Source organism: Thalassophryne amazonica, chromosome 5, assembly GCF_902500255.1.
Source record: "Thalassophryne amazonica chromosome 5, fThaAma1.1, whole genome shotgun sequence".
In the NCBI taxonomy this organism is placed as follows: domain Eukaryota; kingdom Metazoa; phylum Chordata; class Actinopteri; order Batrachoidiformes; family Batrachoididae; genus Thalassophryne; species Thalassophryne amazonica.
The window spans coordinates 64010553-64037737 of record NC_047107.1 but is presented as its reverse complement, the minus strand read 5'-3'; the positions used below and the strand labels follow the sequence as shown (position 1 = coordinate 64037737).

At 41.6% G+C, this 27185-nt stretch overlaps 1 protein-coding gene across 1 annotated transcript in view; it reads right to left on the bottom strand.

Moving 5' to 3' along the window:
* agtpbp1 (ATP/GTP binding protein 1) overlaps positions 1 to 27185 on the bottom strand; it is a 172684-nt gene that overhangs the window by 131125 nt on the left and 14374 nt on the right. The window contains 2 exon segments of the mRNA XM_034170437.1: positions 15504 to 15634; positions 25135 to 25204. Coding sequence (XP_034026328.1) covers positions 15504 to 15634; positions 25135 to 25166 — 163 coding nt within the window. The 5' untranslated portion in view covers positions 25167 to 25204.

Here is a 27185-nt window from a genome sequence, read left to right as displayed (position 1 = left end):
CATTTGTAAAATCCAGGCGGCTTTTGATGCCTTTCAGTGGAGTGAGTATATGAGAAATTGTTTAACAGCAGGACATGTTCCAACTTGTCCTTAAGGCTTCCAACAGAGGTGTTTTTCCTGTGGCGGAGCGTCGCGGCCGACGCGCGGACCCGTCCGCACATCTTTCATTAAAAAAATCTCCTTTAACAGTGGAATATCCGGATAAAATGCTGAAACCGACTTCTTCTGAAACTTCTCTGTTCTCTCACGACGTCCTGGATCAATAGAGCCTGAAATGTGGAGGTTTTCAGCTTGAACAGGCTGACGACGGCGGCTGAGAGCGCTGAGCGACGTCTCGCACCGTGGGAAGTCCTTAAAGCGACAGTATCACCTCAAAATCTCTCATCAGCCGTTAAAATTTTCACTGAAAACCAGCTTAATTTTTCGAACTGTGTCCACTTCGATGTGTCTCACAGGTTTAGAAAAAATTTTGATCAAACAAAGCGCCAGTCTCTCAGCAACTTCTCAGACAAAGGAATTCCGACGAGGGGCTGGACGACTCCTCCCACAAGGAGTGCTCACAGGCGAATGACGTCACCGACAGGCGTGGAAAAACTCACGCATGCGCACGAGGGTTCAAGCATGTCTGACGTAAAAACATATGAATGAAATCCATATAGTTTTTGAAAAAAATAAAAAGGACCTATACTTTATTGACAGACCTCGTATACTGATAGTCAGTACGCATTCTCTACAGTCCATGTTTTCGCACAATATTGGAAAAATAGGGGCATGATTTCTTCGTCAGGCAAACCAGTGCTACATAGCGATCTATTGCTGTCATTATTGCAAGCAGTCCAGCTTCCCGCAGCTGTTGCCATCTGTAAGTGTGCTGTGCACACAACCAGTCAGGACTTTGTTTCCTGTGGAAATCGTTTTGCAGATGAAACTGCTAAATCTGCAGCACAGGGGGCGCTGACGGTTCTGCTCTCTGCAACCGACAGCATAGATCGACAAATTCTTAAAGACATGCAAAATAATGCTTCAGCATCAGAAAAGGCTCTTTGGTAGCGCCACAATGTGCACCAAAATGACGATGCCATTTATTCTTGACCCTCAAGCAAACCAGACGTGCCACGAAGTCTCTAAGTGGGCTGCTATTTTGAGTCATGGGCCATGCCATGTCTCTACAGGGGGGATGCTTAGACTGGTTAATCACCTTTTTTTTTTATGTTTTGAACTTTATTGATTTTTACAAAACCAAATAAAACAGAAGTGTAAGATATTTACAACATCCAATATAGGAGAACATTTGCACTATGACAGAGAGAGAGAAAAAAAAAAAACCCAGAATGGGATAGAAGGAAAAGAAAAAAAAATAAATAAACAACTGAGAACAAACACACACAAAAACACCCAGTGATAGAATCTATAACGAGTAGCCAGTCTCGCCATTTTACACCCGCCTGTTTAAACTGGCAAGGTAGGAGTCCCACTTCAAGTGAAAACTATCTTTTTTGTCCAGAAGTTTAAATGAAAGGCCCTCCAGAGCAGCTAGTTTACCCAGCTCCTTGTGCCATAATGCCACCGATGGGGCAGAGGAAGATTTCCAATGGGAAGTTATAAGTTTACGGCCCACCATCAGGGCCGTCTGTGCCCACTCGGCATCATGGGAGGGAAGGGAGTCGAGAACAGAAGTATCACCCAGTGTAAATAATCTCTAGGAGAAGGGTACGTCATGTTTAATGACCTGCATAACATATTGATGAACTTCCCCCCAAAAGTCCTGGCTCTTAGGACAGCTCCATATCATGTGGATAAGTGTACCCTCCCCTCCTCTGCACTTCCAGCAAATGGGAGATTGAGCTAGTTTCACTCTGTGCAATTTATAAGGTGTCCAGTAAATCCTATTCAGTATTTTAAATCGTACAAGACGTGTCCTTAGGTCCCTTGACACTTTTTTACCATTTCGCAAAACTCTAACCCATTCAGCATCAGTAAAACGCGTATAAAGATCCGTTTCCCATGCTAACTTAAGGGTCGAGGGGCTCTTTTCCAAACTCCCAAGAAGTATTGAATAATACACCGAAGCCCTAAAACCCTTTCCAAACACCTCCAGCACTTGGGTAAACCAATCAACATCATAAGGAGGACAAGTAAGCGATCCAAAGGTGTGGCACAACAAATGTCGCAGTTGTAGGTATCTCCAGAATTGATTTTGAGGTAATCCAAATTGTGTACGAAGGTCTGTGAACGATTTAAAGGTTCCCCCTTCATACAGATCTCTCAAAAGTAGGATCTCCCTCTCTACCCAGGAGCCCCAGATAAATGGGGATTTTTCAATACACATACTTGGGTTATGCCAAATAGAGGCAGCCATATGGAGATTAGGGTTAAAACCCAATAAAAAGGCAACCTTCTTCCAAACATATTGCAAGAAGGACACAATGGGGTGGGTTCTACATTTAGAGGGGAGTCTTATGGTAACAAAGTGCAGAGGGGGGAGGGACCCACATAGGTAACTTTCGAGAGAATACCAAGGGGTGCTCTTTCAGGAGGAAGAGCCCAGTGAATCAAATACCTAAGGCTAAAAGCATAATGATAAAACAACAGATTCAGAACCCCGAGTCCACCTTTGTCTGTTTGTTTCTGTAAACTCCTAAGTTTCAATCTAGGACGCTTTTTGTTCCATAAAAAAGTTTTACATAACCTGTCAAAATGACGAACATAACACAGTGGGATCTTCACAGGGAGAGTCTGTAAAAGATAATTGAATCTTGGTGCACAAATCATCTTAATAACATTAACCTTGCCCCAGAGAGACAAAAAGAGAGGGGACCATCTTTCTATGTCAGCTGACATTCTGGTCAATAAAGGCTCAACGTTAACCCGAATTAAATCTGAGAGTGAGTGGGGAAATAGGATTCCAAGATATTTAATTCCAGACTGTGGCCAAGCAAAGTCACCTAATGTAAACAGTGTCTTAGGCAATAAGATGTCAAGGGCAGAGCTTCTGATTTTGTCCAATTAACCCTATAGCCAGATAAACTAGGAAACTGATCAATCATTTTAAAGAGTGTGGGTATGGACTGCTGTGGCTGCGTGACTAATACCAGAGCATCATCGGCATATAACATGATCTTATGAGTGCTACCATTAATTTGAAGACCAGGAAAGTGGGGGTCTTTGCGAATAGAGGCTGCTAATGGTTCTAAAGCCAAAGCAAAAAGCAGAGGGCTCAAAGGACAGCCCTGACGTGTGCCTCTATGGAGCTTGAACGGTCGTGAGATAACCCGGTTTGTTGTTACAGAGGCCTTGGGATCATTATATAGGAGCTTAATCCAGGAAAGGAACATTTGACCAAGCCCAAAGGCCTCTAGGGTGGCTAAAAGGTAATGCCACTCTACCCTATCAAATGCTTTTTCGGCATCTAGGGAGAGGGCCGCAGCTGGATCAAGTCCTTCAAAAGCAACATCATTCTGGATAACCCACATGACATCAATTAAACGTCTAATATTATCTGCTGCGCTACGGGACCGAATAAATCCCACTTGATCAGGGTGTATAAGGCTGGCTATTACATTGTCCAATCTCATTGCTAAAATTTTTGAGAGTATCTTGCAGTCTCAATTAATTAAGCTAATCGGCCTATAATTTTTTGCATTCTAAAGGGTCCCTATCACTCTTTAATATAAGTGTAATTAGAGCCTCAGTCAATGTTGGTGGGAGATGCCCGCAGTTCAGTGCCTCAACGTACATCTCTAACAGCATAGAAGAGAGCTCATTGGCAAAAGTTATATAGAATTCTGCAGTGAAACCGTCAGGTCCAGAGAAGGCAAAGAGAGGGAAGACAAGAAGTGTTGAGTCGCCTGAGGCTCAGCTTGTATTTCGGATGAGTAGAGTTCAATATAAAAGTCCCTAAATGTGTTGTTAATATCATTGGGTTCAAACACCAGAGTCCCATTCTGTGATCTAATTGCTGGGATTGCACTTTGGGCCTCTTTCATCTTAATGTATCTGGCCAACATTTTGCCAGCTTTGTCACCCTCCTCAAACTGTTTGTGCCTAAGACGGAACAGAGAGAATTCAGCTTTCTGTGTCAGAATTGAGTTCAGTAATCACCATTTTTTAACATTCATGTTTCAGGCATATGCAAAAACTACTGCAAAGCATGTTTAATTTGTGCAAAACACAAGCCACAGGGAAATGAGAGGCCAAAACAAGGGAAATTACCAGCACCTAAATATCCATTTCAAATAATACACATGGGCTTCGTTGAATTAAACCAATGTGAGGGAAAGAAATACTGCCTAGTGTTGATAGATGCATACAGCAAATGGGTAGAAATATTCCCTGTTAAATATGCAGATGCTCTGACAGTGGCGAAGATTCTCTGTAGAGATATAATACCGAGACACGGTATACCAGAAATATTATAGAGTGATAACAGCTCACATTTTGTAAACAAAATCATTCAGCATTTAACAGATCACTTGAGAATAAATGCAAAAACACACTGTGCTTATCACCCCAAAGTGCAGGTTTAATGGAAAGGACAAATGGCACAATTAAGAATAGACTAAAAAAGTGCATGGACGAAATAGGAAGAAATTGGATTTATTGCCTCGATTTAGTAAAGTTGTACATGCATATAACACCCAGTTTAGAAACTGGTCTTACTCCATTTGAAATCCTGTATGGCAGGCCCTACAGGTTGCCAGATTTGTAGGCAATAACGGGGCCTGATAGTGAAGATGAGGAATTAGTTGATTATATGAGACAAATGTTGACCCACAAAGACGTAATACACGCCAACAAAAAGCCAGGTTCTCCTGTTTCTGTGCAGGAAACCGAGAATTCGATCCAGACTGGTGATTGGGTGCTGATAAAGGCCATTAGGAGAAAGAACTGGTCATCTCCAAAGTGGGAAGGTCCATTACAAGTGCTGCTGACCACCCCTACTGCAGTAAAAATTGCAGACAGGTCATCTTGGGTGCATCTATCCCATTGAAAAAGACAGATATCTGAAAGATAATGAACTAGATGAAGGAGACAAGGTGTAAAGGTGTCGGCTGACGGCCTGTATAGGTCCAGCAACGGCTGGAAGCACGTCTGTCCCTCTGTATTGTCAAGACAACAGCCCAAGAAAGGGTGACCGGAGTGTGATCAGAGAACAAAGAGAAAGCTAAAGTTGAACCAGACAAGGAACCCAAGCGCATCCAGGGTCCTGAAGCAGACAAGAAACCAGCTAAAACTGAGGAGAATTCTATCAACACAAGCCAAGATGAGAAGTAGATGGACAACAAGCTTGAAATAGAGCAAAAGAAGTAGACGAGACCAGACCAGGAAGAGAAGCAGACGCATCCAATTCCTTGTGAACAGAACACGAGGAAATCCTGTTCCATTCCTGTGTACCTGTGTGTGTGAAACATTAAGAACAGGACACACGACAAAGTACATAACATATTATTGTACTTCCAACTGCAGCATGCTACTGATATACTGATATAGTACAGATTCATGCATCACATCTGAAGGGAAACAACATAAAAAGAGTTCCTGATTCCTTCAGTCCCCAAGACCAGAAACTGCTGAACTGAAATCCTGACTGTTCACCAAAGAAAGCAGACATCTACTCTCCAAGCCATAGAACTGTAAAAAAAAAAAAAAAAAAAAAAAAAGGAGAGATATATTACTTATACTGTTCCAGCTATGGAAATATTTGCCGCCAGAGCGGGGTGTAAAGTTCACACTTTATTGATAATACTGACGATTGTTGCTATAATTGTGGCATCTACTGTTTGGTGGTATGATAAATTATATAAACAGCATGAAAATTCAGACCAGAAGCAAGTAAGCCCGCGATCGAGTTTTGAGTGGATTGTTTGATGTTGTATAGATATTCTAAGTTTTTGGCTAACAAGGTAAATTTGAACAACTGTTAAGTGTGTTCTCTGATGCCTGTTTCTGCGGCACACCCACGCATAAGACTGCTGCCGCTTCTAAATGTCAGTCTTTTGTTTCCACGTGTTAGCATCAGCAATCGATCCCATGGTACTTAATCAATCAGTTCACCGACATACGGGCTCCTATATAACCACCAAGGCACCAAAAAAACATATCATTTAAAAATTTCTTGCCTGCAGAATGTTCACTCAATACACTTGTACATACTACTCTTTTCCTTGATCCCGGAGCTCGACTCATCTGTTATGCAAACAACCTGCCTTTCTTTTCTGGTCCAATTACCAATTTGGGAAAGATAGCTAAGCCGCTGTGTGGGATCATTTTGGGGCTGTGTACTCGCCTGTCGGATGGGAGCTTCAACAACACCCAGGCTCCCCACGGAGGTAAATGCATAGGTTACTTCCAAACACCGGACCCGATGGGAACTGATGCTCAGGTGAGCATGTATTGGCTGTGTGCCCATAACGCCTTCATAGCCCTCTCAGCGGGATGGAGAGGCAGATGTCCCCTGATAACCATGGCTCAGCATTCCTATGTAGTAGCCGCTCACCTCTCGACCAGTCATCGCTTTAATTGTGACTTGGCTCCCCACGACTCTGTATGGGGAACAGATGTGCCTCTGGGCGGGAAGCTGTGGTCTACAGACCAGAAAGTCTTGCTGTCACTCTTCCCCTGGTTGGGTGTGGGCAAGGTGATGTTACGGGTGGAGACTCTAAATTATCGATTTAGTTATTTTGTGAACTCCACTGTTGAGGCTCTTAGGAGCATAAGGGCATAGTTGACAGCTCTAAGGATCATGGAAATGCAAGATCGAATGGTTTTGGATCAATTAACTGCAGCCTCAGGTGGTGTGTGTCCCATGGTGGGAGAAAGTGGTTGTACGTTCATCCCTGACAACGATGATGATGGAAGTTCAATAGTTCTGGCCATCCAGAATTTAACAATGTTAAGAAACACTGTGAATAAGGATTTCATTACAGATAATAGTTGGTCCTCATGGTTCTTTTCTGGACCGTGGTATCAAATCCTGTTAAAATTGCTTACCCCAATTATGGTAATACTGGGCCTGCTGAGTGTTATGGTATGCTGCATAATCCCGCTCACCCGATCATTAATTCAGCGAATGATTTCGAGTACAGTAAATGGCTTGTTGCTAGATCGTGATTACATGGCTCTGTTGCAGTCTGATCCTGATTCTTGTCACCACTTAGGTGAGAAAATATGATTGTTGTGACATTTGCAGAAAACACTGCTTCCTCCGAGTGTAAGACTTTGATGTTTCTATAAACATGATCAGACTACCGAAAATCCAGTGATGGAAGTGGTGGCTCTGTGACAATGAGAATATAGACATTAAAATTGATAAACAGGGTGGAAAAATGTTGTAAATATATGTTACCAATTATAATGTCTCTATCCTGATTTTTCATATACGAGGTCTGTTAGAAAAGTATCCGACCTTTTTATTTTATGCAAAAAATATATGGATTTGATTCATATGTTTTTACGTCAGCCAAGCTTGAACCTTCGTGCGCATGCGTGAGTTTTTTCACGCCTGTCGGTTGCGTCATTCGCCTGTGGGCAGGCTTTGAGTGAGCATTGGTCCACCTCTCTCGTCGTTTTTTCATTGCGAGGAAATGGCGGAATGATTTAGGCTTTGTTCCATCAGAATTTTTTCAGAAACTGTTAGAGACAGGCAGCTGGAAACCATTCGAAAATTCAGATGGCTTTCGGTGAAAGTTTTATGGGCTTCACAGAGATTAAGGAGTGTTACTACCGCTTTAAGGACGGCCCACAATGGCGCACGGCGCACCGTGCCGTGATCGACAGGTAGAAACCACCAGATCATTTCTAAACGGATGGCTGTATGGATCTGGGACCGTCGTGTGCAATTTCTCTGGTTATCACAAGAGCTGTACATCAGCCATTTTCCGTCAGATTTCACTTTTAACAAGAGATTTTGTCATGGAAAGCCGCGCGGAGGCTTCGTGCGTCACGACGGATTCGCTGATGGAGCGAGACAAAGAACACCTCCGTTTTGGAGTGTCAGAGGACAAGTTGGGACATGCCCAGCTCTCCACAATTTCTCTTATACTCACTCAACTGGTAAGCCACTGAAAGCCGAGATAGGCATGCAGGCCTGCACAGAAAAGAAATTCAGTGTTTCTGTGTGGTCTGTGATATGTTTGAGTTGTGTTTCCTTTCAACAGGTTCAACTCTGACACCATATAATCTGCGAAAAGCAGTGATGAGACCCTGAGCCCACCAAACCGTAAACCCTCCTCCGAGACTACACCTCGATATCCTGTCCATGTCCAGAAACAGGATTGGTGACAAGGCACAGCCCTGGCGGAGGCCAACCTCCACCGGAAACAAGTCCGACTTACTGCCGAGCACCCGAACACAGCTCTCGCTTTGCGAGTACAGAGATTGGATGGCCCTGAGAAGGGAACCCCTCACTCCATAGTCTGGCAGCACCTCCCACAGTATCTCCAATTACAAGTATAAACCTTTCAGTCAGCTTGAATGAGTGACTGATTCAGTATACTGCAGTTAAACTCTGAAGGCGGTGAACCCCAGGAAGGCGGCCGGCCCCAATGGTGTACCTGGAAAGGTACTCAAAGCGTGCGCTGACCAACTGGCTGGAGTTTTCACCTGCATCTTTAACCTGTCCCTTTCGCAGGCCATCATTCCACTCTGCCTCAAATCTTCCACCATCATTCCAGTCCCAAAACAGTCAACAGTGGAGAGCATAAATGACTATAGGCCTGTTGCACTTACGCCTGTGGTCATGAACAACCACGTCATCCTGGAGATCCTGGTCCAGAAACTGACACAACTGGGCATCTCCACCCCCATCTGCCAGTGGATGAAGGACTTCTTCACAAACCGCCCACAGTCCGTGAAACTTGGTCCCCACCTTTCCTCCACCATCACACTCAGCACCGGTTCCCCTCAAGGCTGTGTACTGAGCCGCTCCCCCCCCCCCGCTCACCATTTACACGCACGATTGCTCTCCGACCCATCCCACAAACACCATCATAAAGTTTGCGGATGATATCACCGTGATTGGGCTCATCCCAGGGGGGATGAGTGTTTACAGGGACAAGGTCAATCAACTGACAGCATGGTGCTCAGCAAACAACCTGCCACCACAAAAACAAAAGAAATAATCCTGGACTTCAGAAAGGGCAGGGCTGACCCAGCATCTACATCCAAGGGGACTGTGTGGAAAGGGTCAGCTCCATCAGGTTCCTGGGAGTGCAGCTCTCTGACAGCCTCTCCTGGACTGCCAACACCACAGTGGTGGCGAAGAAAGCCCAGCAGCGACTCCACTTCCTGAGGGTGCTCAGGAGAAACAGTCTGGAGGAGAAGCTGCTGGTGTTGTTCTTCAGAGCCACCATCGAGAGCATCCTGACGTACTGCATCACAGCATGGTATGGGGGGTGCTCAGCAGCAGACAGGAGAGCGCTGCAGAGGGTGATCAAAACAGCCCAGGGGATCACTGGTTGCTTTCTGCCCAGCCTGGAGGACATTGTCAGCTCTCACTACCTCAGCAGAGCTGCCAGCATCTGCAAAGACACATCCCACCCCAGCAACCATCTGTTTGACCTAATACCTTCCGGCCGACGGTATAGGTCAATCAAAACTAGGACAGACTCAGGGACAGCTTTCTCCCCAGAGCAATCACTGTACTGAACAATAACAAACCACTCTAATCTGCACTCTTCAAGTTTCTTGTGCAATATCTGTAAACCATGTGCAATATTCCCATGCAATATGATTCCACAGTTGTATATAATTCTCGTTTTACATTTTACTGGGTGCACATTTTATTTTATTTTATCTTATGTTTATCTAGTTGTACATATACTCTGAATAATTTGTTAAATTTTATTATCTTTTATTTGGCTAAAAATTACCTGCATCACGGAAAGCAACTTTTTGGGGTTGCACTCAAATCTCGTTGCAATGCAAATTACAATGACAATAAAGGCGATTCTGATTCTGATTCCTTCTAACAACACTCAATAAGCGTTTGGGAAGTGAGGACATTCATGATTGGGCACAAAAGGAGCATACCCAAAAGTCTCAGCCGTTCACAAGCAAAGATGGGGTAAGGATCACCACTTTGTGAACATCTGCGTGAAAAAATAGACCAACAGTTTAAGAACAATGTTTTTCAATGTTCAATTGCAAGTAATTTTGGCATTCCATCATCTACAGTCCATTATACAATCAGAAGATTCAGAGAATCTGCAGAACTTTCTACACTGCAAGTTCAAACTCTACCATGCATAGCAAAAGCCATACATTAGCAACATTCAGAAACGCAGCCGCCTTCTCTGGGCCTGAGCTCATTTGAAATGGGCATACGCAAAGTGGAAAAGTGTGCTGTGGTCTGATGAGTCCACATTTCACATTGTTTTTAGAAATCAGGGACATCATGTCCTCTGGATAAAAGAGGAAAAGGCCATCCAAATTGTTACCAGTGCTACGTTCAAAAGCCAGCATCTGTGATGGTATGGGGTGTGTTAGTGCCCATGGCATGGGCAACTTACACATCTGTGATGGGACCATCAATGCTGAAAGGTACATCCAGGTTTTGGAGCAACACATGCTGCCACCCAAGCAACATCTTTTCAGGGACGTCCATGCTTATTTCAGCAAGACAATGCCAAGCCAAATTCTGCATGTGTTACAACAGCGTGGCTTCGTAGTAAAAGAGTGCCGGTACTAGACTGGCCTGCCTGCAGTCCAGACCTGTCGTCCATTGAAAATGTGTGGTGCATTATGAAGTGCAAAATATGACAACGGAGACCCTGGACTGTTGAACAACTGAAGTCGTACATCAAGCAGGAATGGGAAAGAATTCCACCTACAAAGCTTCAACAATTAGTGTCCTCAGTTCCCAAAAGCTTATTGAGTGCTAGACGGAAAGGTGATGTAACACAGTGATAAACATACCACTGTCCCAGCTTTTTTGAAATGTCTTGCAAGCAGCATTTCAAAATTAGCAAATATTTGCACAAAAACAATTAAGTTTTTCAGTCTGAATATTAAATATCTTGTCTTTGTGGTGTATTCAATTAAATATAGGTTGAAGAGGATTTGCAAATCAATGTATTCTGTTTTTAATTTACATTTTACACAACATCCCAACGTCACTGGAATTGGGGTTGTACCCAATAGTGCATGCTTATAGTCTAAAATACCATCACACCACGTGAGGTGGGACACTTCTAATTTTGAACTACGCCATTTCCGTTCTAGACCTCTAGCCTTATGCTTGAGGTCACACAAGTAATCATTGAACCAAGGTTACTGCATTTTGGTGGGGGGCATGGTTTTAATATAGGTGGCGCAATCATGAGTGTAGTTTTGAGCGCTGAGTTTAAACTATCCACAAGACTGTCTACTGACTGGGCATTTTCCAAATGTGAAGCGAAGATATCAGGCAGTCTGACTTTGAGTCCAGTCGTAGTTGAGTTGATGGGTCGCTGGCAGACGCAGCCCCTGAGCAGCCCCTGCCATTATGAAGTTAAGTTAAAGATGGGAAATAATCAGGGGTAAAAGTAAGAGCTTTGTGTGTTTGCATCATATTAAAGATATTAATATTAAAGACTGCTCTTAACCCACCTGTAATTCTGCTTTTACATAGCGCTTCTCCACAAAAATTTCAAATAAAATAAATTAAATGAACCAGCCACGCCAGCCAGGGTGAAAGTAAGATTATTCAATCATTTCTGGACTAAGCTGAAAGAAATCTGAAAACACTACACTGACTAAGCATAGTAACTCTAAGGAAGATGGCGGCTGCCTGGCACCAGCTCAGGGGCTGCATCTGCCATCTCGTGGATTATTAAACAAACTGTCACTGAAAAAAGCAGAGCAGGGGTTACGACTCACAGACTGAGTGTTTTGCTTTCTATTTCTTTTTTCTGGAACACACAAGTCTTCACAAACATGGTGACTGTGAGACTTCAGAACACAAACAAAACTCCACCCATTTTCCACATCTGCTCGTGGCATTCACAGTGTGCCGTGTGCGTTCTGACAAGCCCTTCACCTGCGGACACAATAACTTGAGTGTGCTGCGTGCAATATGAAAGACCCTTAAGGCTTAAAATGCCTTAAACTAAGAAATCAGAAAAAATTCACCCCATACAAGTTGTGTATTTGAATGGGAACCTGCTCACTTTTGGAGCAACCCTCAACCGGCCAGTCAAGGAATTACAACTTTTTCTTCTTCCTGGTGGGTTTAATCTGAGCCCACAGAATCTTACTGGTTGCTGAAAACTTACCTGAGTTTTTACCATAATTGGAATAAATAACTTATGCAATGAACACATTGCAAGCACTACAATAAAACTGCAAAAGCAGGAGATCAGATTTTTTTTTAATTCAGCTCTTAAATTTTTATATGTTTATCTTCATATACATCACGCAAGCATGAGTCACAGCTGGCTCATACCAAATATGTACAATTTTTAATGCCGCAGCAGAGATTTGCCATTTTTTGTTTTGTTTTGTTTGTTACTTCCGATGATTTAAGGGCTGAGTAAAAAAAAAAAAAAAAAAAAAATTATATTAGATTTACAATTACAATAACAGCGACAAACAAGGACAAAATGGTGTGCAACAACAAATAAAGATGCTAACAAAGACAATAAAAGAAAAACAAACCATGTTTAATAGAAGAGGTGATCAAACAAATATGAGGTTTTATAGGGAGGTAGAGGATATATTAACTACATGTGTGTTACATGAATATGCGTGACATCGCTATAAACCTATTAGCAAAGTGTCAGCAATATAATGGGTTGTGAAATAATATGAATGAATGTGAGGTGTTGCGTGATTGCCACACAGCCCCCAAACTGCAGGTAGGGCCCCCAAGTCCGCAGAGGGAGTCCTCAGCCACCATACGCACCACAAACAGAGCACCCCCACCGCCCAGTAGATCTGACCTGCACAGTGAAAGGACCTGTAAATCAGGGAATGCAGACCAGCCACCAGAAAAAAAAAAAAAAAAAAAAACAGTTCACCCAATCACACACAAAATCCAGCTACCTGGAGGGTGACCCATACCACCCAGACAAAACACCAAACAGTCCCCCAGGCCCAATACCCGCTCCTTGTCATCCCATGGATCACAAGGCAACAGCAGGACTGTCAAAAGACAACCCTGAGAAGCCACACTGACCAGGAACACCAGGGGACAGTGGTGGAAAATGCTCAGCTTCAGTGAGTAAAGGTCCTACCACATATTTGTTCCATTCACTCACAAAACCAGCTGATTCTAATTTGTTCAATTTTTAGGCAGGTAGATGAGCTAATCAGTGAAATCACCTGTTTTAGGTACACAAATAGATGAAATATATGGCAGTACTTTTACTCACTGAAGTCTAGGTTTTCCACCTCTGCCAGGGGGCATTCGGAAGGCCATGGCCAGAGAATCCAAGACATAAGACCAAGAGTCCTTGGTTGGCCCCAGTGCACCCCAACCACCAAACATTATCAGTACTTACTGTAGTATGCAAGCTAACAGGTGGCCCAAGTATTCCTGTATCCTTTTTTGTTACACATGTAATCAATCTGTGGAAATGCAATGTTTCAAAATAATGTCACAACAAAACATAATGTACAGCTTTCGGAAGCAGTGATTCCATAATATTAACTTTCCTATGATTCCTGACTTGCAAACATGCAAATTTCAACACTTTAAATTGGTATTTTATTCTTAAGTATACTGAGGCAGTATTTAATAGCAGTTCTACATTACTTTCCATTCAGAATGTCTCACCAGAGCTGCTGGCCAGAGCTAAACATATACACACACACACACACACACACACACACACACACACACACACACACACACACACACACACACACACACACACACACACACACACACACACACACACACACAGGAACCCAAATCAAGTCTGTGATCCATTGCTACGTTATCACATTGTCATGTACGAGGTCTGTCAATAAAGTATAGGTCCTTTTTATTTTTTTCAAAAACCATATGGATTTCATTCATATGTTTTTACGTCAGACATGCTTGAACCCTCGTGCACATGCGTGAGTTTTTCCATGCCTGTCGGTGACGTCATTCGCCTGTGAGCACTCCTTGTGGGAGGAGTCGTCCAGCCCCTCGTCGGAATTGCTTTGTCTGAGAAGTTGCTGAGAGACTGGCGCTTTGTTTGATCAAAATTTTTTCTAAACCTGTGAGACACATCGAAGTGGACACGGTTAAAAAAATTAAGCTGCTTTTCAGTGAAAATTTTAACGGCTGATGAGAGATTTTGAGGTGATACTGTCGCTTTAAGGACTTCCCACGGAGCGAGACGTCGCTCAGCGGTCCCAGGCGCCGTTGTCAGCCTGTTTCAAGCTGAAAACCTCCACATTTCAGGCTCTATTGATCCAGGACGTCGTGAGAGAACAGAGAAGTTTCAGAAGAAGTCGGTTTCAGCATTTTATCCGGATATTCCACTGTTAAAGGAGATTTTTTTAATGAAAGACGTGCGGACAGATTGCAGCGTTGGCTCGCAGCCGCTGCGACGCTCCGCCACAGGAAAAACACCTCTGTTGGAAGCCTTAAGGACAAGTTGGAACATGTCCAGCTGTTAAACAATTTCTCATATACTCACTCCACTGAAAGCCATCAAAAGCCGCCTGGATTTTACAAATGGTTATCAACACGGAGGTCCCGACGCACGGACCCGTCCGCACGTCTTTCATTAAAAAAATCTCCTTTAACAGTGGAATATCCGGAGAAAATGCTGAAACCGACTTCTTCTGAAACTTCTCTGTTCTCTCACGATGTCCTGGATCAATAGAGCTTGAAATGTGGAGGTTTTCAGCTTGAAACAGGCTGACAACGGCGCCTGGGAGTGCTGCATGACATCTCGCTCCGTGGGAAGTCCTTAAAGCGACAGAATCACCACAAAATCTCTCATCAGCCGTTAAAATTTTCACCGAAAACCAGCTTAATTTTTCGAACCATGTCCACTTCGATGTGTCTCACAGGTTTAGAAAAAATTTTGATCAAACAAAGCGCCAGTCTCTCAGCAACTTCTCAGACAAAGGAATTCCGACGAGGGGCTGGATGACTCCTCCCACAAGGAGTGCTCACAGGCGAATGACGTCACCGACAGGCGTGGAAAAACTCACGCATGCGCACGAGGGTTCAAGTATGTCTGATGTAAAAACATATGAATGAAATCCATATGGTTTTTGAAAAAAATAAAAAGGACCTATACTTTATTGACAGCCCTCGTATATTGGTTGAACAAGACTGATACAAAATATGCCAAATAACACTTTTGGTGCCAAATGATGCAGCACGTCTGTCTAAATGATGAGGCAAAGTCTGTTTCAGTGGCTGGAATAATGGCACTTTGGACAAAACAGAAATTACTATAAAACTCAGTCCTTCAAGGAAGCCAAAAAGTAGGTATGCAGAGTCAACACAGATAACTTTTTGTGTCTACACAAAAGAATGAATAAATATTATTTTCTCAAAGGTGTGTGCTTATTCTCACCCTGAGTCTGTATGAGATGAAGTATCTTTGCAGTGACTTGTCGTGCTGTTTCAGTATCTCTCACCACAGCATTTCCAGTCATCCTCTCCAGTTGAGCCAGCAGCGTAAGGACCCTGGAGTTACTGGGAACACTACACAAACATTTGGAAACATATACAAAATATTTTGGAACATAAGGCTGTGCAGAATGTATACAACACATCTTTTAATTATTAATGTATAGGCATTTGGACACGTTCAAAGATGGCTAACCTTGACCTATTCTATGGGGTCAAAAGGTCACATTCTTTCTACACACTCTTTCATTGATTAGATGCTCATACGGCAGGGGTACTTTAGCATTGCATTCTATATTTTTATTTTACTGTGACTTCTATTTTGTCACTTGATTTTTAAATAGACCACAATGGAAATAAGTGTTTGTTTATACGTATACTAGCTGAGTTACTCATTCTACGCACGGGTAACAGAGATGAATTTTAGCCATGTCATTGTATATTTCATGTCACTTTAGTTAAGGTATAGCAAGTTGCATTGCACTGTATGTTGCCATCATTAATTTTCACAGAACAATTTGTGACATTCATGAGACTCAAGTGAATGATGATAAAAAGGTGATGTCACCTGTCTATGAATTATTGCTGGACGATGAACGGACGGACACCTTGCCACAACAAAAATCAGATAAAGTTTGTCTAACATGCACCTCCAGATAAATGGTAAATGGACTGCATTTATATAGCGCTTTTCTATCTGCATCAGACACTCAAAGCGCTTTACAGTTATGCCTCACATTCACCCCGATGTCAGGGTGCTGCCATACAAGGCGCTCACTACACACCGGGAGCAATAGGGGATTAAAGGCCTTGCCCAAGGGCCCTTAGTGATTTTCCAGTCAGGCGGGGAATGGAACCCATGATCTTCTGGACTCAAGCCCAACACCTTGAGTAAGGGAATGTAAGTGCATATTTTTGATAAGTGACATCATAGCACATACCCGATTTTCCAAATGTACCAGCAATACAATACAGTTGCTGAAAATGTAATACTCATTAGTACAAATACCAGGAGAGTTGATAATAAGCATACAGAATAAGATACAGCAACAGCAGTTTGTGACACAAATCCTTCCACACAGAAATGCATGCACATAAAGTGCATTTGTCTTATACTGTAATTTTTACGGAACACAAAAGATATGCTAACAACAAACTTGCAAATGCCAAAAGATGGTTATGTTGTGTATTACTGATAACATTTAACAGACGTTTAAAAGGATAAAGTATACAACCCCAATTCCAATGAAGTTGGGACATTGTGTACGTAAAATGTAAATAAAAACAAATGTAACTAAAAACAGAATACAATGATCTTCAACCTATATTAAATTGAATACACCACAAAGACATGATATTTAATGTTCAAACCGATAAATTTTATTGTTTTTGTGTAAATATTTGCTCATTTTGAAATGAATGCCTGCAACACGTTTCAAGTGGTATGTTTACCACTGTGTTACATCACCTTTCCTTCTAACAACACTCAATAAGCATTTGGGAACTGAGGACACTAATTGTTGAAGCTTTGTAGGTGGAATTATTTCCCATTCCTGCTTGATATATGACTTCAGTTGTTCAACAGTCCGGGGTCTCCGTTGTCGTATTTTGCGCTTCATAATGCACCACACTAGGGCTGAAACGATTCATCGAGTAATTCGGATAATTCGATTACAAAAAATATTTGAGGCAAATTCTTTGCCTCAAGGCTTTGTTTAAAGCTGCAGTACATACGCCAGGCCTGTATGTGGTGCTGTAACACTCCCACAAAAAAATACAGAAGAAGACCATAGCACTAATCAATGTAGCAGGCGCTGCTACAAATTTTCAAAGCCACACGCTGAGTAAAATAAAGCCTTTTAAGAGAAAGGGTCCGCGCGGATTGTCTGAAACGGACTTATTGCGCATTTAAAGTGAAGCAGTGTGTTTGTATATATATTTAAAAAAAAAACACACATTTTGCTCCACTGGCCATTCTCCACCTCCGCAGATGAAGCAAAAGGACATGCTTTAAATGAGTCATGTTTAATAATTAAAATAAAAACTTTAATTCAGATTTGGTAAGAGTTTTTAATCAACAGGCAGCTTTTGTGGAAACGCTGCAATCCACAGCTGTTTTTCAAAGGCTGTGTTATTCGCCAAGTATCCACAGAAAACAAAGAATCTGACTTTGGTTTGAGCTATACTCTGTACAGCATGTATAAATATACACTAAACACTGAATAAATCACAGTAATAAAAAGTGCAAATGAAATATGCAATAAGAAGGAAAAAGAATGCACACTGAAGATTTCACAGACTGCCTGGGCTTATTGTTTGGCAAAGCTCTAATACTCTTAACATGAAAAAAATAATAACCCAGCAAAACAGAGAGAGGGAACAACCTAAACTTAAAAATCTGCATGATGGCACAGCAACATTGTGCCACTGCTTTAGGGAGAGCCCTGCCACTACTGATATTGTTTAAAAACACAAAGGTACTTTTTATCCGATTACTCGATTAATCGATAAAATAATCGATAGAATATTCGATTCCAAAAATATTCGATAGCTGCAGCCCTACACCACACATTTTCAATGGGCGACAGGTCTGGACTGCAGGTAGGCCAGTCTAGTACCGGCACTCTTTTTCTGTGAAGCCACACTGTTGTGACACATGCAGAATAGGGTTATGACAAATCTCAAATTTATTAGCCTGGGGTTATAAATGATGAACTTTTACCTAAAAATCACAAAAATGACTTTGGTTTTGCCAGATCTTGAAAAAACCTCCCGCACCTAAGACAGTTTCATATTTCACATTAAAACACCTCGCAGCTCAAACACTCTTTATTATAACGTCAGTTTTACATACAATACACATGAGGAATACATGAAAATTAGTACATATAGCATTTGTAGTGTTTTTAATAGTGTTTCAGATTTGTGTATTAGTATTAATACATTTGCTGTTAAGATATTTGTCTGTTTTGCAAGTAGATGGTTCCTTTTTCCAGTGAGTAGAGAAGCATTTCACAGCTTTGGGACACTTAAGTTTGGATATTGCTGACAGCAGGTCTTCATAATCCGTCTCTGAATAGTGCTGGTTATAAAACCAGGCCCGCGACCATGTAGTTGCAATGAAATCACAAGTTACCCTCAGCTGTTCTCGCCAATTTGGAAGAAGGAAAAATGCAATAAGTGCAAAAATTCCTCGTGAGTTCTATCTGGCCCTGTGAAGTGATGGCAGCTTGTGCCATTTGATGCGAGACCATTTTTCCTCCGTTTTGTAAAACTTGTATGCTTCACAAAGCTCAAAAAGGAATTTAAAATCATCTCTCCAGCCAAGGTTCTCATACTCTGGTATCCCTTCTGTGCCAATGTATGCATTTTGCAAATCATCATACTGTTCCAAAATCTCATCATTAAACTCGCAGTTAATGTTAGGTGACCGTGACCATATAGGAAAAAAGAAATCCAACACGTCGCAGAACAAGATCAAGAATGTGGTGTTAGCAGCCGATGTATTGAGGTTCATTGAATCCCTTGTCTCGAAATGTTCTCTGAAACCTGGCTACACCATTTTTGCGACCAGTACTGACTGTTGTTGTGTCAGAGATGATCATCTCAATACTGTTCCATGCACTGTACTCATCAAGCAGGTCCTGTAGTGGTATATATATGTCTGCAGCAGTTCCAAAACTTGCCAAAATGCCAAGTTGTAATGTTCTGTCATTTTTCAAGCACACAACTTGGTACTCCTTATTGTCAATTTTCTTACCATCAAATTGCAAATTTTTTTTTGTATATATATTTTATTGTTATTTCTTGATACTTCTTAATTCTTTTCTTGTTACGTTATTTTAAACAGTATTGTGTAAACTCGTATTTTTTAAAAGTGATGTGGTGCTAGGTGCGGGAGGTTTTCTCATGATCCAATGAAATAAACTTCAAAAAAAGTGAACTATGGGTAAAAGTTCATCAAATGCAACATCAGGAAAATTAAAGTTTTGAAAAACGTTTTGTAGTCATAACCCTAATGCAGAATATGGCTTGGCATTGTCTTGCTGAAATAAGCAGGGATGTCCCTGAAAAAGACGTTGCTTGGATGGCAGCATGTGTTGCTCCAAAACCTCGATGTACCTTTCAGCATTGATGGTACCATCACAGATGTGTAAGTTGCCCATGCCATGGGCAGTAACACACCCACATACCATCACAGATGCTGGGTTTGAACTTTGCGCTGGTAACAATCTAGATGGTCTTTTTCATGTTTTGGACTCATCAGACCACAGCACACTTTCCCAATTTGTGTCTGTCCATTTCAAATGAGCTCGGGCCCAGAGAAGGCGCCGGCGTTTCTGGATGTTGTTGATGTATGACTTTCGCTTTGCATAGTCAAGTTTTAACTTGCACTTGTAGATGTAGTGATAAACTGTGTTAACTGACAATGGTTTTCTGAAGTGTTCCTGAACCCACGCGGTAAGATCCTTTACACAATGATGTCGGTTTTTAATGCAGTGCCGCCTGAGGGATCAAATGTCGCAGGCATTCAATGTTGGTTTTCAGCCTTACCTCTTACGTGTAGAAAGTTCTCCAGATTCTCTGAATCTTCTAATTATATTATGGACTGTAGATGATGGAATCCCTAAATCCCTTGCAATTGAACATTGAGAAACATTGCTATTAAACTGTTGGACTATTTTTTCACGCAGTTGTTCACAAAGTGGTGATCCTCGCCCCATCTTTGCTTGTGAACGGCTGAGCCTTTTGGAGATGCTCCTTTTATACCCAATCATGACACTCACCTGTTTCCAGTTAGATTTTCTTTGAGCATTCAACTTTCCCAGTCTTTTGTTGCCACTGTTCCAACTTTTTTGAAATGTGTTGCAGGCATCCATTTCAAAATGAGCAAATATTTACACAAGACAACAAAGTCTATCAGTTTGAACATTAAATATCTTGTCTTTGTGGTGTATTCAATTGAATATAGGTTGAAGAGGATTTGTAAATCATTGTATTCTGTTTGTGTGGGCCGCAAGAAGAGGAGGTACTGCTGGCCCACCACCAGAGGGCGCCCTGTCTGGAGTGCGGGCTCCAGGCACCAGAGGGCGCAGCCGCCTCACAGGAGCAGCCAGGGTGACAGCTGTCACGCATCACCTGCAACAGCTGTTACCAATCATCTGATGGCAGGAGTATATCAGCAGGACAACGTCTCCACCTCTTTGCCGAGATATCGTTCTACCTGGAAGGTAACGTGCTCAGCTGACTGGTTAACAGTGATCTTTTGTGACGTTTGTGAGTTGTTTAGCTGACTCCTTTTCCAACGAGTGGTGGAGGTAGTTTTCCTGCCGTGCGGATTCCTGGGTGCAGACGCACCCACATTTAATTGTTCCTTTGTTCCTCGCCAGCAGTACCAGGTCCGACACGCGAAGGCAGTGGCCACCTGGGAGTTCGGGACTTGGCGGCTCCAGTATTCCCGGGGTCTGGTGGCGGAGGAAATCGTGTGTGGTTCCAGTTCTGCTTTGGACAGGCGTCTCCTATCTTCGAGCCTGCCCACACGACACCTTTGTGAATTGACACCTGTCTATTGTTGTAATCTGTTGTATTTGTTGTGCACATTCACAACAGTAAAGTGTTGTTATTTGACCTACTCCATTGTCCGTTCATTTGCGCCCCCTGTTGTGGGTCCGTGTACCTACACTTTCCCAACACTTTTTATGTACATTTTACACAATGTTCCAAATTCACTGGAATTGGGGTTGTATACTCCTTTTGCACTGACTGGGTAACAGCATTTAGAAAACACACCAAATATATTCAAATGCTGAATGCCAAAACATATGTTGTGTGCAAAATGTAAGGCCAGAATTTGGAATTAAGGGTATAATTTGATTAAAGCACTTAATATTTAAAGAAAAGGAAAACTGAATTAAAATCATACATACTGGTGAAAAATTATGATAATTTGGGATTTAAAAGGAGGATAAATTTGCATGACCCAAAGTTGAACTCTCCAGACCTGGGATTTTCCAAGAAGTGATGTCATCACTTCTGGGTTTTTCTTTAACTGATCACATTATACTTGGGTTTGTCTTTAAAAATGAAATCATTAACAGATTAGAGACCCTGCAAGGCTTATGAAAAATGTGGGTGTGGAATCCATTAGCTTAGCGGGAAATTTAGTGCAGAAAATCCACTATGGTCATAGTGCAGTTTATTTGCCAGGGAGGGAATTTCAACAAGTTGAGACTGTGGCCTGCTTCCGTAGTCGTGTCCATAAAAATCATAGAGGGATATGCTTTCCAAACTTAATACCCATTACTATATTGGATGATGTTGAAATTGAGGATGGCCCAGTGGTTGTTCCAGCAATAGCAAAGATTTCGTGTCTGCTACCTACAAGGTGCGTGGAATGTCTTAAACTCAAACCTACTTCTAGGCATCTTATATATGCTACTCTGGAACCACCCCTAAACCCAAACAGTTCAACTGTCAACACCAGTGAGGTCCTTAGACTGGATCTCATTAACATAAGATCACTGTCCTTAAAATCATTGTTGATCAATGATCTAATTATTGATCATCACTTAGATATGATTGGGCTACGTGAAACCTGGCTTAAACCTACAGCTATCCTCCCCTTAAATGAGGCCTGCCCACCAGCATATACATTTAGTCACGTCCCTCGTGATGCGAAGCAAGGCGGGGGTGTTGCTCTTATTTATAAATCTAGGTTTAGCTTATTAGCTGTTGGGGGTTACAAATATCAATCATTTGAGCATCTGATTCTCCACTCTGCTCAGGATATTACACATTGCCAAGGTCAGAAGAATAAAAATCAGTTGTATTACTTTGTCACTGTATATAGGCCTCCTGGCCCATATTCTGAATTCTTAGATTAATTTGGTGCGTTCATCTCTAACTTGTCAACTAGTGTAGATAACATTCATATAAATAAGCCTTCTGATCCCCTCTGCAAATCATTTATGGAAATTGTGGATGCATTAGGATTTTGGCAATGCATTGGGGATTCGACGCACATTAGTGGAAATACCCTGGCTCTGGTTCTCGCACGTGGTATTGCTGTCACGAATATTGACATCATACCTCTTACATCAGTGGTGTCTGATCACTCACTTATTAAGTTTACAGTTTCACCGCAGTGTTTAGTGGAACAACAACCTTATATATCTTTACGGCGACGCATCAACTCCTCAACTAAGACTGAACTCGAAGTTAGACTGCCTGATGTCTTAGCTTCACATCTGACAAACACCCAGTCAGTAGACAGACTTGTGGATAGTTTAAACTCAGTGCTCAAAACTACACTCGACATGATTGCACCACCTGTGTTAAAACCGCGCCCCCCCCAAATCACAGTCACCTTGGTTCAGTGATTACCTGCATGACCTCAAGCATAAAGCAAGAGGTCAAGAACGGGAATGGCGTCGTTCAAAATTAAAAGTACTCCACCTTGCGTGGCATGATGCTATCTTAGACTATAAGCATGCATTATTGGCTACTACTCTGATTTGATCAACAAAAACAAGCATAACTCAAAGTTCTTGTTCGACACGGTGGCAACACTTTTGCATGGACAACAACCTGTAGTTCGCTCTACTTTTACAGCACAAGATTTCCCGGATTACTTTGGGAAGAAAATAGAAGACATCAGGTTAAACATATCCCGGCATGCCTTAATCGAACCACTACACCATGCTATTGATGTGGGCGCCACTACTGAGGTATTACCTAGATTTACAGAATTTGACAGTATCTCACTAGGCCTGCTGACAAAACTTGTAATGTTAACAAAAAGCACAACCTGGTTATTTGATCCTATACCAACAAAACTGTTTAAGGACCTGTGGCCCACTCTTGGGCCAACTGTGCTGGAAATGATTAATCTTTCTTTAATTTCTGGATCTGTTCCTAAATGTTTCAAATCTGCAGTGATTAAACCATTACTTAAGAAACCTAATCTTGACCCTTGTGTATTGACAAACTATCGGCTGATATCAAATCTATAATTTTTCTCTAAAATTCTGGAAAAAGTGGTGTCACGGCAGCTTGTAGACTATCTTGTGAGTGTAGTTATCTTGTGAGTGAGGAACCTTGGGGTAATTTTTGATCCTTCGTTGTCCTTTGGCCTCCATATTAGAAATATTACTAGGACTGCTTTCTTCCACCTGTGAAATATAGCGAAGATTTGTCCCATCCTGTCTACGGCTGATGCTGAGACCCTGATCCATGCATTTATCTCTTCTAGATTGGACTACTGCAATGTTCTATTTTCTGGTTTACCGCAGTCTAGCATTAGGGGTCTCCAATTGGTTCAAAATGCTGCAGCCAGACTTTTGACACGAAGCAGAAAGTTCGACCACATTACACCCATTTTGGCATCCCTTCACTGGCTTCCTGTCCCAGTGATATCAGATTTTAAGGTTCTGCTACTAACCTATAAAATTATTCATGGACTGGCACCCTCCTACCTAGCTGACCTAATTAAACCTTACGTATCAGCCCAGGCTTTACGTTCTCAGGGTGCAGGACTACTTTGTTTCCCTAAGGTGAATAAGAAGTCTGCGGGTCACAGAGCTTTCTCTTATCATACCCCTCTTCTGTGGAATGATCTCCCTGCGTCAATAAAACAGTCAGATTCTGTGGAGACTTTCAAGTCCAGACTTAAGACACACTTATTTTCCCTTTCATATGGCTAGCATACTGGTACAGTTTTATTTTACGCTTTTTACTCTTTTAATTCATTTTATTAGTAATTGGAGCGGGCTGCGGCCTCAACTTTACCTAAATTCTGGGTCTTTTAGTGAAGTTTAGGGCTAGTGGCTGACGATCACCTTAGTATTTCTCTGTTTTTCTTGTTGTTTAATGCTGACAAATTATACAGTATTTCTTGCCTTTCTGATGCCTGATTCTGTTTTTTCTCTCTGTTTAAGGTGCAGTTCCATCCAGAGATGGGAGTTGTGTTCGTGTTGGCAATCCTCCTGTCCTGTGCGCCAATTGCATTTCTTGTATATTTGTCCGTGAATTGTTCTGTGAATTGTTCTGTAATTTATGTTTTGGAGCATGGCCTAAGCAGAGGGTCACCCCTTTGAGTCTGGTCTGCTTGAAGTTTCTTCCTCAGAGTGAGTTTTTCCTTACCACTGTTGCTCTGGGGGTTGGTAAGGTTAGACCTTACCTGTGTAAAGTGCTTTGAAGCAACTCTGTTGTGATTTGGCGCTATATAAATGAAAATAAGTTCAATAAGTTGAAGCTGTTTTTACTGTTGTAAGATTTGCCATTAGACCACCCAGTTAGGGTGGAGAAATTGCATTGGTCACAATATTTAAGGGGACTGCAAATCAATGTAAATCGAAGCTCTTCTGGTGTTTTTGATGACTGTGAATTTTGTTTCTTTTTGCCGTTAAAATAAAAACTGTTCTTTGGGACTCTGATTTTCTGACTTTTCTGGACACCTTTAAGAAGATATATTTAAACAATTGAGCACAGCAAAACACTTAGACTCTCGTCTGGTGATCAAGAACGCTGTCCCGAGTCTCCATGACGGTCTGTCTTTGAACAGCAAAGCAACTCACCCTTTCTCTGTGGCCATTTTTGGTTTATTCATTTTGGGGGTTTTGTTAATACATCAACATTCCATGGTGTCTGTAATAAAAAGAAAGAGAAGGGAAAAACATCTTATGAAATCAACCAACACTGTTCCATCACAGTCAACTCCCTTCATATTATGATTTTCACACATTACAGTGTGACAACCATATGCTTGGAGAGGCACTGTAACAATAATGTAATTAATTTAAAAAAGAAAACCTGACATGGTTCATACTGAGTTTGTGTCGTCCTAGCCCTGTCAACCTAAAATAAATAAATAAATAAATTTAAAAAAAAACCCTGATCCTGGAGATCACAATCCTGCACATTTTCTATCTGATCCTGCTCTGCCCACATCTGATTAATTATGTCTTGAAGCTGGTTCAACACAAAATTAAAGTGGTGTATCTACACTACAGACCAGTTTGCCTTAAGGCTGGGCGATATGACCAAAATCTCATATTACAATATAACTCGTCCTACATCCTGACGACGATATAGATTTTGTGCATCTGGAAAGTATTCATAGCACTTCAGTTTTTCCAAATTTTGTTATGTTACAGCCTCATTCTAAAATGGGAGAATTTTTCCCCACAAAATTCTACATACAATACCCCATAATGACAAATGTGGAAAAAGATTGTTTTTAATAGTGCAAGTTTATTAAAAATAAAAAACTAAGAAATCACATGCACATAAGTATTCATAGCCTTTGTCATAAAGCTCAAAATTGAGTTCAGGTGCATCAGGGATGCACCAATCCACATTTTTTCACTTCCGATCTGATCCCAATACCCGAATTTTGATATCTGCTGATACTATTCCAATACCAGACCTCTGTTTGCATTAATATTTTTATTGTTATTATTATTATTATTGTTGTTGATTATATTTGAGGATATTTTGTATTCCCAGTTATACAGCTTCATGATAAAGTGGTACAGAGGAGGATTTTCTGAAAAAGGGCACCTGAAGCTTCAGCTACAATTTGCCAGAAGGTACATCTAAGATGCAAGTCCAGATTTGAAGTTTTGGTGAAAGAATTAAGTACTTTTATTTATTTTTTGGTGGTCTCTTGTGGCATTTTGGAAATGTGCTCTTTCCTCAAAAAAAAAAAAAAAAAAAAAAAAATCAAATGAATCAAATCTTGATTGATGGGAAAAGGCAGGTCTTGGAAAAAAACAAAAAAAGAAAAAAGCATTGATTTTATAATAACATGGGAAACATGCATTTAAATTGTCAAAGCAAGTGTTACATAGAGCAAAAAAAAAATATGAATATGCATATACAGTTAATACTCTACAGTAAATAAATGTGTAAACAGGAGATGTGGGATTGAACTAATAGTAAAAACTGCTTTCGGTTTAAAAATATACTAGCCTATAGAATGAGTTATACACAGATAAAGTGACAGCAGTTTAATCTCATGTTTTGGGTTTACAGTGGTCTCTCTCTCTCTCTCTCTCGACGGAACGTCCGCTCGGTAGAACACCTTTGCAGCATTGATTGCGACAATTGGTCAGCGACAATCAGTGTTTTGAAACATCTCCAGAAATGCTGTGAGCTGCTCTGCTAGCTGGCTGCAGAGGATGGTTGTCGTTCCAGAAGGACAACCATCTCTGTAGCATTCCACCAATCTGGCCTGTATGGTAGAGTGGCCAGATGGAAGCCACTTATTAGTAAAAGGCACATGGCAGCCTGCCTGGACTTTGCCAAATGGAGTCTGAAGGACTCTCAGACCATGAGAAACAAAATTATCTGGTCTGATGAGACAAAGATGGAACTCTTTGGTGTGAATGCCAGGCATAATGTTTGGAGGAAACCAGGCACCATCATTAAAGTGAAGCATGGTGGTGGCTGCATCATGCTTTGGGGATGTTTTTCAGTGGCAGGAACTGGGAGACAGTCAGGATTGAGGGAAAGATGAATGCAGCAACGTACAGAGACATCCTGGATAAAAAAAAACTGCTCCAGAGCGCTGCTGACATCAGACTGGAGCAATGGTTCTTCTTTCAGTAGGACAATGACCCTAAGC